Source organism: Symphalangus syndactylus, chromosome 3 (genome assembly GCF_028878055.3).
Source record: "Symphalangus syndactylus isolate Jambi chromosome 3, NHGRI_mSymSyn1-v2.1_pri, whole genome shotgun sequence".
Taxonomy (NCBI): Eukaryota; Metazoa; Chordata; class Mammalia; order Primates; family Hylobatidae; genus Symphalangus; species Symphalangus syndactylus.
Window position 1 is genome coordinate 98,412,501 of NC_072425.2, and position 17,910 is coordinate 98,430,410.

General features: G+C 33.6%; 1 protein-coding gene across 1 annotated transcript in view; it reads left to right on the forward strand.

Moving 5' to 3' along the window:
• Positions 1–17,910, forward strand: part of THSD7A (thrombospondin type 1 domain containing 7A) — a 468,537-nt gene that overhangs the window by 396,482 nt on the left and 54,145 nt on the right. The window contains exons 14-15 of the mRNA XM_055272578.2: positions 14,901–15,079; positions 17,380–17,385. Of these exons, the coding sequence (XP_055128553.1) occupies positions 14,901–15,079; positions 17,380–17,385 (185 nt within the window). The remainder of the gene's footprint in view (positions 1–14,900; positions 15,080–17,379; positions 17,386–17,910) is intronic.

Here is a 17,910-nt window from a genome sequence, read left to right on the forward strand (position 1 = left end):
ATATGTTTGTTAGCCTCATAAATGTCGTCTTTTGAGAAGTGCCTGTTCATATCCTTTGCCCACTTTTGGATGCGGTTTTTTCTTGTAAATTTGTTTAAGTTCTTCCCACAAAGAAGTTTCTAAAAGTCTTGTCCTTTTGTTGTTACCTTATCACATAGTTTCTATTGTATTGAAGTCTAGTGATATGCAAAGAAATGATGAATGTTTGAGGTGATTGGTATCTCAGTTATCTTTATTTGATCATTACAAGAGTATGTATGTAGTCTGCAATATCACAGGTACCCCATAAATATGTATAATATTACCATCTTAACTATCTTTAAGTGTATTGTTCAGTAGTGTTAAGTACATTCACGTTGTTGGGCAATCAATCTCCAGATCCTTTTTATTAAAAAATAAATTTTATTGTGTATATTTAAGGTAAAAACAAAAAAAGTCTAATGATGTGAACTCCAAAAACTCCACAATATTGAAGCTCTACATAGAAGTATGTTTCAGGTTAATATATGTGCATTGCTGAGTTGAAGATTATTCCATGCCTTGAGAACAATAACTATAAAAGTAAAGGGAACTTAATATTTATAATCAGTGTACTTTGAGAAACATCTTGAAGAGTAATTGAATATTTTATTCTGTATATCAAATAACATAAGTGTTATAAATTAGATACCAAGAAAAATGTAAATTCCCTTTCTACTTTGAGGTGATAGTGTAGAAAACCATAATTAGCCATTAAAATATAAAATTGAAGATCACTTTAAAAATGTGTTTATTTTGGAGTGCAGCACATAAGTGTTTGCTCACATTTTAGCTTGTTATGCATAGTGAATCACTAAAATAATTGTTAAACATTACCTGTGAGCTTCCAGAATAACACTTATATTTTCTCACTTTTGCCTTGATTTGTTAAGTAGATGCATGAGAGCATCAGCAAGCCACTTCAGTCAATCTTATATTTAGAAAAATCTTTTAAAATATTCTGTGACTCTCATAGAAATGTTTGATCACTTCAAAAAAGTAAAAGAACAAAAATAATTGAAATTGGCCAAAGGCAGTGTACATTTCTTATTTTAGTATTGTCAACTCACAGCATGAAGAATGCAGTACTGTATTCTAGAGAAAGGCACTTATAGAAAAATGATGAATCCATGATAACATTGACTTCATGGGGATTCTGAAAGGATCTAAGAAGATCCTTAATGAAGTGAATGGTTCTAGCTTAGTCCTTTTGCATGTCCTGCATCATTCCTTTCTCCATCTGGTATCTGATGGAATGTCCAACGGATATTTTAGTGTTTACTAACGTAATTACTCAAAGTAAAGTCTTGAGAAATTGAATCTCTGGTGCCTGATTTCTTTGGGAATTCCTACTTTCCTTAAATATGTTCTGCAAATTCTGGTGTTTGTGGAATGTTATGACTTTGCCACTCTATCCTAGTCATCCCCTAATTATAATCTCTATGACAACTGCTTTCTTCCAGCCAAATCAGCTTTCTAGATGGATGGTTATTAAGTGGCTCTGGAGAAAAAAGTACCTTCCTGCTTTCAATTTAAACATAAAATTGATCCCCATGTGTGTGCAGTGCAATGACAATAATCCCCTATTCCATAGCGTCCTTGGGGTATTTCTGTTTAATCATTGTTGTCTATCTGTGGATCATATTACCAGTTATTATATTCATAAACCAGCTTGACTTTCACCAGTTTAATTATATTATTTTAGACTGTTTCCCACTAGTCACTTTTTTTTAAATTTCTTAAACTTCAGGCAGAATTCTGTTATTTTTGGTCTTCTGTGTGATAATAGACTGTGTGCTGAAAAGTGATATAACTGCATTGCCAAAATCAGATATTACAGTATACTTTGGGAGCCACATAAATGTTCATCCATCCTGATGCATGGTATTAAATATAGTAACTGCACAAATGATATATAAACACATTTATGGTATATCTGCAGTAAAAACATAATACAAATTTTGTATATTTACTCTTGGTATGAAATCTTGGAAGGTGTCACCATAGCAACAATTTTTTAGCAGTTTTTTTATGCTTTATTTTTTAAATTATACTTCAAGTTCTGGGAAACATGCAGAACGTGCAGGTTTGTTACATAGGTATACACATGCCATGGTGGTTTGCTGCACCCATCAACCTAACGTCTACATTAGGTATTTCTCCTAATGCTATCCCTCCCCTAGCCCCACACCCCACTGACAGGCCCCAGTGTGTGATGTTCCTTCCCCTCCCTTCTATCCATGTGTTCTCATTGTTCACCTCCCACTTATGAGTGAGTACATGTGGTGTTTAGTTTTCTGTTCTTGTGTTAGTTTGCTGAGGATGATGGTTTCATCAACCAATATCTTAGAGGAATCTTGTGATGAATAAAAAAATGTGTAATTTGATTTTTCAGTGATTTAAAATTGTTGCTATCCTCTCAAGGAAATAAGAGAGGATAGCAACAACTTGATGATTAATTTATTAGAAATTTATTGAGAGCCTAACCACACAGTACTAGATACTTCTCAAGTTAATCTTTAAATCATTACAAAACAAAGGGCAGAATATCTGGAACTTTTTTATTATATCATTTAATCTTCATATTTTAAAGGATCTTAGAGGTAGCCCAGCTTATGCAAGGTACATATATACAAGATTTCTATTTAAATAGAAAGGATAGAATGGTATTGTGCCACCCCTCAGCTTGATCCAGTGCTCCCAAATCCCTTTATCCTGCTCTACATTTTACATTTCTAAAGCGTGTATCATCTTATACCATATAATTTACTTACTTATTATGTTTCTTGTTTATTCCTTATCTCCCATTCAGGAATAGAGATTGATGAGGATATCTTAGACTATTTTATTCACTGATGTATCCTAAGTACCTAGAACAGTAGGTGCTCCACAAAATTTGTAGAATAAATGAATGAATAAAAAGCTGGAGAGAATGATTTTTTTCCAGATAAAGAGTTACAACCTACTGGAGTTGCAGTGGTTTCTATAGTTTGGGGTGAGTGTGGCAATTTCTTAAAATAAGACAGTAATGAATTTTGCTGCATCCATTGACTTTTTCATCACTAAAGAGTTCTCTGTTGCATGCAATGTTGTTTCATAGCATTTTACCCACCGTGGAACTTCTTTCAAAACTGCAGTATATCCTCTCAAACCCTACTACTGCTTTATCAACTACATTTGTGTAATATTCTAAATCCTTTGTTGTCATTTCAACAATTGTCACAGCATCTTCACCCAGAGCAGATTCCATCTTAAGAAACACTTTCTTTGCTCACCCATGAGAAGCAATTCCTCATCTCTTCAAGTTTTATCATCATGAGATTGCAGCAATCCAGTCACATCTTCAGACTCCTCTTCTAATTCTAGTTCTCTTGCCATTTCTACCACATCTGCAATTACTTTCTCCACTGAAGTCTTGAACCCCCTCAAAGTCATCCACAAGAACCAACTTCATTCAAACTCCTGTTAAGGTAGATATTGTTACCTCCTTCCATGAATCATGAATGTTCTCAGTGGCATCTAGGTTGGTGAATCCTTTCCAGAAGTTTTCAATATACTTTGCCTGGATCCATTGGAGGAATAACTATGGCAAGTATAGTCTTACAAAATGCATTTCTTAAATAATAAGACTTGTAAGTCAAAATTACTCTTTGGCCCATGTGCTGCAGAATAGTTATTGTGTTAGCAGGCACACAAACAACATTCATCTCCTTGTACATCTCCATCAGAGCTCTTAGATGACTACATGCATTGTCAATAAGCACTGATATTTTGAAATAAATCTTTTTTTCTGAGCAGCAGTGGGCTTAAAATATTCAGTAAACCATGCTATAAATAGATGCAGTATCATCCAGGCTTTGTTGTTTCATTATTGAGCACAAACAGAGTAGATTTAGCTTGATTCTTAAGGGCTATAGTATTTTCAGAATGGTAAAATGGCCATTGGCTTCAGCTTAAAGTCACCAACTGCATTAACCCCTAACAAAAGAGTCAACCTGTCCCTTGAAGCTTTGAAGCCAGCCATTGACTTTACCTCTCTAGCTATGAAAGTCCTAGATGTTGTTTTCTTCCAACAGAAGGCTGTTTCATCTACATTGAAAAATCTGTTGCTCAGTGTAGTCATCTTAATCTATTACCTTAGCTAGATATTAGAGATAACTTGCTGCAGCTTCTATATCAGCACTTGCTGCTTTACTTTACATTTTCATGTTATAGACAGCTTCTTTCCTTAAATCCAAACTAACCTCTGCTCGCTTGCAACATTTTTTATTGCAGCTTCCTCACCTTGCTCAGCCTGCATAGAGCTGAAGATAGCATCTTGCTCAATTAGGCTTTGGTTTAAGGGAATGTTCTGACTGGTTTGCTATTCTATCTAGACCACTAAAACTTTCTGCATATCAACAATAACACTCTAGTACTTTCTTATTATTTGTATGTTCACTGGAGTAGTACTTTCAATTTCCTTCAAGAAGTTTTTCTTTGCATTCACAACTTCACACCTCCAAACAATTACAATAGTAACAACAAAGATCACTGATTACAGATCATCATAACAGATATAATAATAATGAAAAAGTTTGAAATATTGCAAGAATTACCAAAATGTGACACAGAGACACAAAGTAAACACATGCTGTTGGAAAAAATGGCACCGATAGATTTGCTCAATGCAAGGTTGTCATAAACCTTCAATTTGTAAAAAATATACGATCTGCCAAGCAAAATAAAGCAAAGCCCAATAAAATAAGGTATACCTGTAAAAAATTCTAATATACTTACATTGCTTCTTTATCAAGTTTTATTACTCTATGTAATGCATTGGGTATTAAGTCTTAATGGAAAATAGGTGCTGAACACTATTAAAAAATCAAAGCCCAATTCAGATTTGTCCTTTAAAAATAGTCATATTTTTGCTGAAGGAATTCCATATTAATTGAATTTTAATGAACAAAATGATTCCATATTTTACAGCTCAATAGTTTTTATTATTTTACTCTAAGACTTTTTGTGCTTAAAGAAAAAAATTATTAAAATTGCAAAGAGAACATAAATCAATATATCAGCCAAAATATTAAAATATATCTGTCAAAGTATTGAGGAAGAAAAAAGTCTCTTTCAGTTCATCTAGAGAAATAAGAGAGTTCTAGGTTTATTTACTGCCGGATTGTCAAACAAAATACAATATTATATTTAAGTGCTGGGCACACTTTTCTTTGTGCTCTAAGAATCATGATCCAATGGCTCTAAAATTACCAGGCCTTGGTACTGCCATGTGGACATCATACTGGCATTCAGAAATCTAACATACAGTTTTTGTAGGCCACTTTAATTATGTTCATTTGTCTTCCAATTGTAGTAACAATTAAATAGTTCAGAATAGTTTGACTAATGCCTTATTAATATAAAATAATATCTCTTTAACATTAATTTTTAAATATAGTGATTTGTATTGACTTTTCCATGTTTTCTCTCTTTGCCTAGTATGCTTGTGAATGATATTACAGAGGACTTTCTGGACATTAATGAATAGCTTAAGCAATTGCTTTTTTGCAAGCATCTGTAGGATTCAAAGTGTGCTTTGCTAGCACCCAAAGTTTCTCTTTAAAAATTTGCTTCCATACCAGTTTGCACTACAGCACTAATTATTAAAATAAAAAGAAGGCTCTACAAATATTACAAATGAGGAAAAACCTTTTAATAGAATATCTTTACATTATAAATATGTGTGTGGAGTATTTATATCCTTGTGTGGAAACATTTAATATTATTGCCTAATAGCCTAAGCAGTCTACTGCTTATTCCACCAGCCTCTCACAGTTCTGACACAGATGATTCCAAAGCAGGTGTCATGTTTCAATGACCATTGCTAGCTACTGCAAAGAAGTAACTGTAAATATGAAACACTGTTGTATCACTCAAGGCTCTAGTACACATGTCTCAGCTGTGGGATTCTTTTCTACTAACATATGTAGGAACAGGAAAAAATCATCAAAAAAAAACTTGGAAAAGGAATACATCGTGGATGAATTTTAAAAATTTTAATACCCATTTACAAATAGACTTTAAGAGTTTGTGCTTTTAAGTTGTAATATGGAACTCAAGATAAAACTGATAAATATAATCATGAATATGGGTAGAGAATAACCCACCTGACCACTCAACCATAAAGTAACTGAAATATATTACTTTTTGTAATAGGATTCTACCAAAGATTATATAGGTTCACTATTAGAGGTTAATTAGAAACAAAATTGAATGAGAAATTGTTCCTTATCATAGTGGATACTCTGATTTGAGGAAGAATATGTTTAATTAAACCAGGCAGAAAAAGCAATAAATAGAGTCTTGTAAACAAGCTGAAATGGAGTCCTAATTTCTCCAAAGAGCTTTTCCACTTGGTAGAATTTATTTAATGTCTAATTTATTTCAGATTTTCAGTGTCTCATTTGATAGCATAGGTAGAGCTAGCATTGCTTTTGCAGTTATCATTCACAACTGGAATCTTTTTTTCCTTTCAAATGTAAAAGAGAGGCAGGGAGTGAGGGACAGACTTTTCCTGAGGTAACTAGTTGCAAGTTTAAAGAGCCAAGGAAAGAAGGAAAGAGCATCTAAGGCTACTTGGGCACAAAGAGAAAGCAATTGCCTAGGGTTGAATTTAAATAAGGTGTGGAGATCAACACTAAGCTCACACAGGCTCCCTGAGGGAGCACAGAGGAGGTGATGAGGGAGAGGCGGGCTGGAGACTTTCCTGCAGCTGCCATTCATGTCAGGTGTGATGGAAGAGCATCTGCCATTATCATTTAGTTCTGTCTGTTCATGTCCCGACACCTCAACTCATCTACTACTTCATATCATGGTTTTCAAACTGGATTTCCCAGAGCCCCTCAGGCCAGGCTGTCAAACATAGCCTCCAATAGATCCTGTGTCCTTATTTGGCTTTCCTTCAGTTTTTTAGGAATAAAGTGTTCCATTGTTTAAAATAAATTTAACTGCCAAGAACAATTCATTATATGCAACAACCAAAACAGAAAAATTAGAATTTTGCCTTTATCAGCAATTTCTGCCACTATAGGAAATTCTAGGTAATCTGGATATAAAACAAAATTGACTCTCCTTTGATCATTTAAATAGACATTTTACAAAACAGGAAATTTATCCAAATAGCACTTTCCCCTCCCTTTGTTGAAATTAATTTATCGCTAGTTTACCCATGTTTGACCTTTGACCTGTAAAATAGAAAATAATGTAGGAAGAAGAAACTTTCTTAAGCATTTGGCATTTTTGTTTGGTTGCTTGGTTTTGCATTTTCTATATCTGGAAGTGGACATTTAAAAAAAAAACCTACTTTAAAAATCTTAAATTCTGAATGGTTCAAAACATGAGTTCAATTTTAAAGCATTCCAATTATAATCTATTTAGATCTATTTCTCTAGTCCAGTAAGATGCTAGTGAAAAAGTCAGTAATTATGGGAATGTGATATCCGAGTCATTCTCTCAGAGAGTCATAGTTTGTATTACCCAAAAGGGAAAGTCCGGGGTAAAAAGAACTGTATAACATAGTTTAATGCAGCAATTTACCCCAGAACGCTTTTTGTTAAAATTATGTTTAATAGTTATTAGAATCCAATAAACTAGTGTTTAAAGATCATCGTTTGCAAATACTTTCATGGCAATATTAGATTTTAATTGATTGAAAGAATGGTGCATTGCACTGGATCAAGTTAAAAATAAATCATTCTAATAAGCTTCAAAATTAATACATCTGCCATTACTTCATCCTCACAATCTGAACAGTCTATCAAATATGTTTGTATTCCTGACAAAGCCCTGTTACTAAAGTGAGGTTTTTAAACTCTGCATCTGATTTTCAATAACATGTTACTTAAAATTATAAATGTTAAATATGAGGAGAAAGTCAATAAATACCTTAATATGTGTAATTATTCCCAAGGTTTGTTATCATGGTTGAATAAGTAAAATATAAACACAGGTTCTTACATATATAAGTTTATTTTCTTTTTTAACAAAATATATAAAGTGCAATATAATTCTGACGCTAACTACCTGGAGTTAGGCCAAACTTCAAAGGTTAAGGGCCCAGTACTGCACAAGACTTCTCTCACTTCAGATATCAGCTGCAAATTTGGGAGTCCCCAAGCCAACCTTACTTCTCACAAGCTGGCTGCAAATTTCTGACTTCCCAGTACTGCCCCAGGCTCAATAATTCACTAGAACAGCTGACAGAACTTGGAAAAGCACTATATTTACCACTGCAGTTTTATAATAGCAAAAGGATACAAATCAGAACCAGCTCGAAAAGACAGGTAGCTGAGGTGAGAGGGCATCTGAAACATGAAGCATCCATAACTTCTTCTTAATGGAGGCAGGAGGCATCTTTCTGTCTGCACACTGATGTGCATTTCCAAACAGAAAGCTCACCTGAGCTTTTGTATCCAGAGTTTTTATTCAGGTTTCATTATATAGGCATGACTGAGGAATCATTGGCCATGTGGTTAAATGCAATCTCTCCCATCTGAGAGGTGGGTCAGATAACATGTAGCTCAAAGCTCCAACTCTCTAATCAGATGATTGGTCTCTCTGGTGTGACCAGCCTCTTCCTGAGATATCCCTATAGCATAAAATCATAAGTGGTCTGAGGAGCCCACCATGAATAACATAGATAGTTCTATCACTAGTGAAATTTCAGGGCCGAGAGACCTGCCTTTCAGGAATCAGGGACAAAGGCCAGGCAAATTCCTTATTATACAAGAGAAGCCTTTAGAGTTTGCTATAAGCAATGCCCTTGGTAATGAACTTGTACATAGATATCAGTAAATGAATCTGAAAAAGCACAGTCATTGAGTAAACTCCCAGTGTTAAAATAACAACAATAACAAAACCTTACAGCCATTCATACTGATGTTGAAATTTTCTGATAAAATTTATAAATACTTAGCAGATATGAATACATATGCCTTCAAATGTCTATAAAATGAATAAACATAATTAAAATAATATTTTGTCATACTTCTGTAAATTTGCCTGGATACTTTACTATGATAATTAACTGCCTAATATTGACTTATAACTTTTCATCCATCAAATATACGATGAGTAGAACATTGGAATACAGGAGTTTGGATATATACATAGTAATTTGGTTGCCCCAGGTATCAGATCACCAGTTTTTAACATATAATTGCTCAAGAATATTGTCCATTTGGAAAGTTTTTGCAAAGTGATTTTTTTCAACTTTTTCCAGCCTGTGAGGACCACAATAGATAAAAGTCTAGCTACATTTTCTCATTCCCAGTTGCAATCAAGTGAATATAATACACAATTAAGTAGAAGAGATTTTTTGAGGTTGCTTTTGACATTAATCCAGATGTTTCAGAGAGAATGCCAGAGTTACTCATTCACACAGCTATAAATCAGAACCAACCAGTATTTTCTATGTGCTTTCAAAATGAATTCTTTGATCCATCAACAGTATTCCTTTCAACAGCACAATTTAGTAATTGTGAAGGTTGTTGAAATCTACTTTATCTCCACATTCATAATTCAAATGAATGAGAGATTGTGTATATCTCAAAGGCAATATGTCCTCCAGTTGCCACTTTAAGCCTGCTAGTGTTTTGTATTTATTTCAGCCTGAAAGCAGCAGTCAAAAATATAATCATAAGTCTGGAGTTTAATTTTTCCAAGCGTCAAATTCTGTGTTGAACTGCTGAAAGTTTTAATATCCTAATTGTGAGGTCATTTATTTTATTCCAGCATCCTCAGAAACCATGCATTGCTACAAGATGCCAGCAGTTTATTTAGCCTTAAAACATTCTAGATGTTTTTCTATCTTTCCATCCCCCATGATTGTTTGGTGTTAATTGCCCTAAAAAATGATCTGAGCAGAGAAGGCAGGGGAATGCTTACCTAACAGTTCACTAGTAGCATTAAGGATTTTAATGGTGCTAGATAAACATGATAGGCAATTATTGAATGTTGTCAGACATTGGAAAATAAAATTGATATGCTAGGCAATATACGCTTTTGCAGTTTTATCTTTATCTCAGTTTCTAATTTGTATCTTTTAACAGTTTAATAGGCTGAATTTTATTTGAGAGATGTTTTCTGGAATATGCTATTGGAAAATCAGACATAAAAGTTTTATATCTCCTTCCTTAATAACACAATGTGAATCAGTCTGAAGTCATACATGTTAAATCTTACTAAAGCCATAATATTTCAATCAAAAAAAGAATTTCCATTTATCTATTACTCTGTGGGGTAGTGACATGTAAGGCCACCATGTGATTCTATTTTCAGTTATAATTACTGAGCTAAAAAAGGCTAGAGGTTTACTCTTGAGAGACATTTTGCAGTTTATCAAGGTGGGAGAATGCAATTCTTCTAAAAATATTTCAATAACTTATTACCTTTGAAATACTAGTGCTCTTTTGCCAAAGCCATTGATAATATTTGGAAATGATTTGGATGGTTTTTAATTCATTGTAGTCTTACAAATATTATTAAATAATTTGGTCATAATGCTATTGATTTGGAAATGACTTCAGATGCTTTTAAAGTTTGATTCTATTTATTAAACTATTACATATTAAAAAAATAAATTATTACTGGCCCTAAAATAAGAGGAGTTATTTTTTAGGCATCTCATACTATTTTAGGTCAATTAATTTACTGCCTGAGCTGTAGGAAAAAGGGAATGGAATTTGAAATATATTTCAACTCAGAATCATGAAGGGGCTTATTTCTCCACCCCAAAGCGTAATTAAAGTCAAAATATAAGATTTAAGTAGATCACTGCAATCTATTTTAAAATTTCAGTAACACTACTGTGAAATATTCCTTTAGTTCTTTGTTGGACTTTCCTCTGGATCATTATCGATACTCCAAAAGTCACCTTGAATATATGAGAAGTACATTAGAAACTTAGCACTGGCATCTTCTTTCTGTCTTCTATGTTTCACAACAAACAAAATCCCAACTCTGCCACATCTGCCCTCCAGAAGATTATCTGGGACTAATGCCCACTTTCAGAACTTTTCATTGTATCCTAATCTTCATGCTAAATTTGTGATCCCATGTTTTTAAAATTTATTTTATACTTCATTTACAATGGATGATATAATAATATACCTACCATCCAATTTATCCATTTGTCTCCTAGGAGTACACCAAACAGAAATGCATACGTATGTCCATCAAAAGACACGTTCTAGAATATTCATAGCAGCGCTGTTAATAATGGCCCCATATTGAAAACTACCTAAATGCCCACCAACAATAGAATGAATAAATAAGCCATAGTATATTCACACAATAGAATGCTACACATCAACTAGAATAAACAATATTCAGCAATATGCACCAATATAGATGAAACGCACATCACAATATAGAGTGAAAAGGCTAGCACAAATGGATATACACTATATGATTCCATTTACATGAAATTTTTAAGAAGTGAAACTATTCTACACTGTGAGTAGTCGGGATAGTTGTTGCTCTTGTAAGAAGGGGCAGTAGTTGGAAGGGAACACAGAGGAGAGTTCTGGACTATTGATTTCATGGGTGTGTTCAGTGAAATTTACAACCATGGAAAACGCACTTTTGTGTATGAAGACTACCATACGAAGTTTAAAACAAATATCTTTGACAAATGTATAGGAGATACTACATAAAAAGATATGCCAGAAATCTATTTATCTTCCATTTTTTTGGTTCTGCCTGTATCTTATAGTAGCACTTCCTAACTTAAGACCTACACAATCACACACACAAATGATTAAAAGTAAAACTTGTGAAACCTGAGTAAGCGCTCTGGATTGTATTAATGTCAATAACTTGAGGGTGGTGGAAGCTTATGTTTTTAACATGTGTCTCAGATAATTTATGATTAGGCAAGGCTAGGAAATACTATATAGTAAATTAGTATTTTAACACTTTCAATGCAGGACAGTTTGGGCACAATCTTATAGATTAAATTTGCCATTTTGGTTTAAAGGTGGTCTGACTTTCCTGTAATTAAAGAAATTAATGTTGGTAGGTTCTTTTTAAAATCTACCTACAATAAAAAGAATAAAATATTTATGAATAAATATAACAAAATAAGTTCAAGACCTGTACACTGAAAACTACAAAACATCATTGAAAGAAATTAAAGATCTATATAAATGGAAATAAATTCCATGTGTCTGAATTAAGATGGCAGTACTTCCAAATTGATCAACAAATTTGACACAATTCCTATCAAAATCCTAGCTGCAATTTTTTGCAGAAATTGACAATCTAATTCTAAAATGCATATAGAAGTTTGACTCAAAATAGCCAAACCTATCTTTAAAAGGAAAAACAAAATAGGAAGACTCACACTTCTGGATTTCAGTACTTGCTACAAAGTTACAGTAGTCAAGGCTATGTGGTACTATCATGAAACTAGACATAGAGATAAATGGAATAGAATTTACAGTTCAAAAATAAATCGTTACATTGTGGTCAACTGATTTTCAACAAGGGTGCCAAAACAATTAGGAAAGAACAGTTTTTTTCAACAACTGAAGACAGGATAACTCAATAACCACATGCAAAAGAATGAAGTTGGACCCCTACCTTTTATCATAAACAAAAATTTTAACTCAAAATGAAACATACACCTAAATATAAGAGCTAAAACTATAAAATTCTCTTGAGAAAACAACTATAAACCTAGATGACCTTGACTTCAGTAGTGGATTCCTAGATATAATACCAAAAGCACTAACAACCAAGGAAAAAAGATAAACTGGACTTCATTGACATTTAAAACTTTTGTTCTTCAAAGAACACCAAAATTGTAAAGAGACAATAACGAGTTTGACAAGAATTCGTAGAAATTGGAACATGCATACATATCTGGTGGAGTATAAAGTGCTGCAGTCATTTTGGAAAACAGTTTGACACTTCCTGAAAAAGCTAAGTGAGTTACCACATAACTGAGCAATTTCACTGTAATGTATATATTCAAGGGAATTGAAAATGTATGCCCACACAGAAGCTTGTAAACAAATGTTCATAGCAGCATTATTCATGATAGACAAAAAGTGAAAACTCAAATGTCCATCAACTGATGAGTGGATAAACAATGTGAAATGTCCATACAATGAAATATTCAATCATAGAAAGGACTGAAGAACTGATACACGCTATAACATAAATGAACCTTGAAAACATTATACTAAGTGAAAGAAGCCAAGCCAGGCATGGTGGTTCACACCTGTAATCCCAATACTTTGGGAGGCCAAGGATCACTTGAGGCCAGAAGTTCTAGACCAACCTGAGCAACACTGTAACACCTCATCTCTATAAAAAAAAAATATGAAAATTCGCCTGGCATGGCTGTGGGCACCCTTAGTCCCAGCTCAGCTACTTAAGAGGCTGAGGTAAGAGGATCTCTTGAGTGCAGGAGGTCAAGGCTGCAGTGAGCTATGATGACACCACCGCACTCCAGCCTGGGTGACAGAGTGAGACATCATCTCTAAAACAAAAAAGAAATAAGATCACATAATGTTTTATTTCATTTATATGAAATGTCTAAATTAGGCAAATTCATAGAGATAGAAAGTAGATTCATGGTTGTCAGGGGATGAGGAAGGGGAAAATAGGAAGTGGCTGCCAGTAACCATAGGGTTTATTTTTGGAGTAAAACAAATGTTCTAAAATTAGGTGGTGATGATGGTTGCACAACTCAGCAAACATACTGAGAACCAAAACATGGGGTTATTTTTATGGAATATGAATTATATCTCCAAAAATTTTTAAAAATCTACCTAGAGTTGCATAGTATCAATTGTTTATATTATAATCATTGTCAAAATCGAATCTCTGCTGTTGAGATAAAATGGCAAGGCAGAGTGATTTTTGTACCAAGAACACCCTCTCTCCACATTCAGACTATTATAGAGGACAACCGTGCATTTCATTCTTGACTAGAGGAATTTTGCTGTTTTCACGTTTGCCTTGAGAATAATAGTGTTTACTTGATATTGTGAAATGGCAAGTTTTTAGTTAAGAACTATTCAAAGAAAATACTTCCATTTCCCAAAACAAATATGTGCACTATTAATTGAATTGGTTGGGTGATTTGATGGAATGAGTACTCGATCAGACCTCAGAAAACTTTTCCCCGTCTCTTACTGTGTAACCTTGGACTCAGTCAGTCATCACTCTGCATTTGTTTTCTTATCTGCCTGTTAGAATATCAATACTTGCCCAATTCACACATAAGATTTTCAAGAGAATCAAATGGATATAAGATGTGAAGGTGCTTTGAAAGTGACAGCATGTAAAATATGAGACATTACTTAGCATCCTTCATTTTTCTTCAGACTTGATTTTCAAAGAAGGAGAAAAACAAGATGCTAAGTTAAATGGTTCCTTTTGGGTATTGAGTGAAAGGGACTGGGATTTCTTAAGAAAGAACATTGCATGGACTCAGAACCCTGAACTTGTGTGAAATTAACAGATAGGGTTTTATAGAAAACTGTTATAATTTTTTAATGTATCATTCTGTCAGCATGAGAATGATATGGCAGCAGACAGGTTATTGTCAATTAAATACGAGCTGTCAGTCAGAAATGTTGAAATATGGTGAGCATGAATCCTAAGCAGATCACATGGCAGCTGCTCAACTGTTATTTTAACAGAGTCACTGTATGCATGTGACATTTCCCTGCAGAATTTAATTCAAGTCCCTAACAACGGAGACACCTCTGCATTTGCATGCTACTGTCAAGTCAGTCTTGGACCTTCTAAACGAGCTAGAATAGTGGGTGGTAGTGGGAGAGTGACAGGTGGAGGAGATGATTCTTGTCTCATTTTCCTCCACTCAGGTTACATTGAGGAGGCCTGCATCATCCCCTGCCCCTCAGACTGCAAGCTCAGTGAATGGTCCAACTGGTCGCGCTGCAGCAAGTCCTGTGGGAGTGGTGTGAAGGTTCGTTCTAAATGGCTGCGTGAAAAACCATATAATGGAGGAAGGCCTTGCCCCAAACTGGACCATGTCAACCAGGTATTTTCTATCACTGACAGTGTTAAGATATTGTTGAGATTCACAATGATCTGATTTTTTCTCCAAAATGGAGAAGAGTAAATAATAGCTATTGAATAAAAAATTGACCCATTTTTACCATTAGAATGCCTGAATAAATACATATATGTTATTAAAATTTCAAATTAGACATATCTGTATTCTCTGGAGACTCCATACCTTGCAAGTATATATGAATATGTATAGAATTCAATGGAGAGAAAAATGACACCTATCTTTGAAATAATGTCAAGGTATTTAATCTGTCATAAGATTGTATCTAACATGTAGGCTGAGATTATCTCATTCTTATAGTTTCCCCAAACTGTCAGAAAAGACATCTCAATTACCAAATGCTTAAATTAAAATCAAAGAAATAATATGGGTTTGGGTCTAAAATTAGGGAAAATATACACTGTTTGTTTAAATGTGTTTGATATAAAACAAATTGAGAAAAAGAAATACAAAGATGGCCTCAAAGTCACTATAAGTATGCTATCAATTTAGTCATTGACCATTTTCAGTTTTATTTGGAACTCTGACTTTTGATGCATTCTTTCTAACCTGCTATTAATAGTTGTTGTTCTGTTCTATTAGCGATAAAAAGAAAAAGCCTAGTGGAGGAATTGTGACTAATTTAAATGAAATGTAACATAATCAGACAATTATTACCATGTTTGGCCTACAAGTGAATTAGCAAAGAATAATTTCATATATTATGGTGGGTTTTAAGTTGTGTATTTGAATTTAAATCACAATCAGATGAATCAAGTCCTTAAATATGTAGAATTGTTTCATACATACATAGACTCATTTTAATCTCTAAACACACTGCTTACCTGTATACATACTTTCCTTCCCAGATTAACATCACTTTGTTCATAATAAAAGTACATTGTAGAGAAAACAGAAAGAACCTTGGAATTAAGTAAATTAAGATGAAGATCGTGAAGAATTAAGTTCTATAAAAAGTACTCTAAAGAGTCTTAATTTTTCCCCAAGTGAAATTGCTGATTTTATCTTTACGTGCAATGGAGGGTAAATAACACACTCCCTTGCTGCCATCTACTGGTAGTTTAGCTTCCCTGTCACAGAGCATTTTGCATTTCTAAGCTAAGGAAATTTCCAAAGAAAATTCAGTTCAGCAACTATAATTATATAACTGTAAAACAGAATAACTGAACTAAAATGTTTACAATACAAAAGAATATTTCTCTACAAATTTTGACACCTTGAATTTTCAGTAGCAAATTTAAATGTTAATAAATTATCTATGATTCCCAATCCTAATAAAGAGAAATTCTACACATACTCAGACCTATTTCACTTTAGCGTGTATGTGTACACCCAGTCAGATATGCAATTAAAATCTGTGTTTTCCTCAGATTTTCCTTAAGTGAATTTCCAAAGGTTCAAAACCTCAGGCCAAGTTGTCTTTGCTATTCCTAGTGTTTAGCCTAAACCATTTGTCACTTTCCAACTCTAATATATTCTGATGCAGTTTGATAAGGGTATTGTAACTTGGTATTGGTTGACTGAAGGCTTATTAAGACGTTAACAACTGAAAAATCAAAGCTAAAACAAATAATAAATTTTTGAACATTTGAGCATAAATGTTCTGCGTAAAAATAGAAACTTCTATGAATTTGTGTATTAAGATATTTAGGGAAAATAAAAATGTAAAGTTTTGTGTTAATGTTGAAAATTGTAAATCACATAGGTGTTTACTACAATTATATATCCCTCTGTAAAATAATCAGAAGCATTGGCTTGAAAACGGTCTCTGAGTTTCTATTTTTCTAGCTGAGGAAGGAAGTACTCAAATCCTCATTTTGTACAAAACAGATGAACTGATTAAGGTAAATCAATGGATAGATCAACCTATAAATATACTGATAGACAAGAGTCCATTGATAAGTTGGATCATAAGTTATTTGCATCATATATCAATTTCCCATGCTATATATTTTGAGGTCAACTCCGTTTTCTAAGATTTCTCCATCTTGCCCGTGTAATTTTCTCATTGGCTCTATTTACAATACCCATTTGTGTATCTTACTTTTTAACAATAATAAGTAGTTGTGTCTCCTAAGACCTAAGAAAAATGTTCTAATATCTCCTAAGACCTCAGAAAAATGTTCTAATATTTTATCAAAAAAGTAAGTATTTACATGTAAGTAATAATACTTGAAACTTACCACGAGTTCTTCTCATAGCATACTGACATTTTCACCTATCTTGTTTCTCTCCCTTTTCGTCATTCCTGTTGAACACCACTCCAGGCACAGGTAAGAACTCTTAAACCTCATGCTTCTTGATAGAATCCTTCTTTTCTTAAATTTCCTGATTTCTGAGAATACATTTCTCTTCTTGCCTTGTCTTTTATGTTTTACAGGGAGAAAATATCACATTTTCCATTAAAGAATGTTTTCTATAACTGTTTTCTTTTTCTTTTCTATCATAGTTACCTGTGTTCATACATTTCATATCCCTCATTGTAATATCAAGGACTGGGGTGAACAAGAGTTGGGGAGAACAAGTTTCACTTCGCTAATCTTGACAGGCAGTGACACCCATTATTAATGGTCTTGTGCTTTTCAGAGGGAGAAGGAAAAGGTGCAAGTGGACTGAAAATGGGTGGGTTGGAGATTGTTCTGAACGGATGGGTATTCACTTCATTCAGTACAGGAGTTTAAAATAAAAGCCATCAAAGGATTAAGAAGAAGAGCATTTCTCCTTCAGTTTTTCTTTTCACTGCAAGTTGTAGGGTATTGTTTTATCCTGTGCTATTTAGTTCTATTTTTAATACAGCA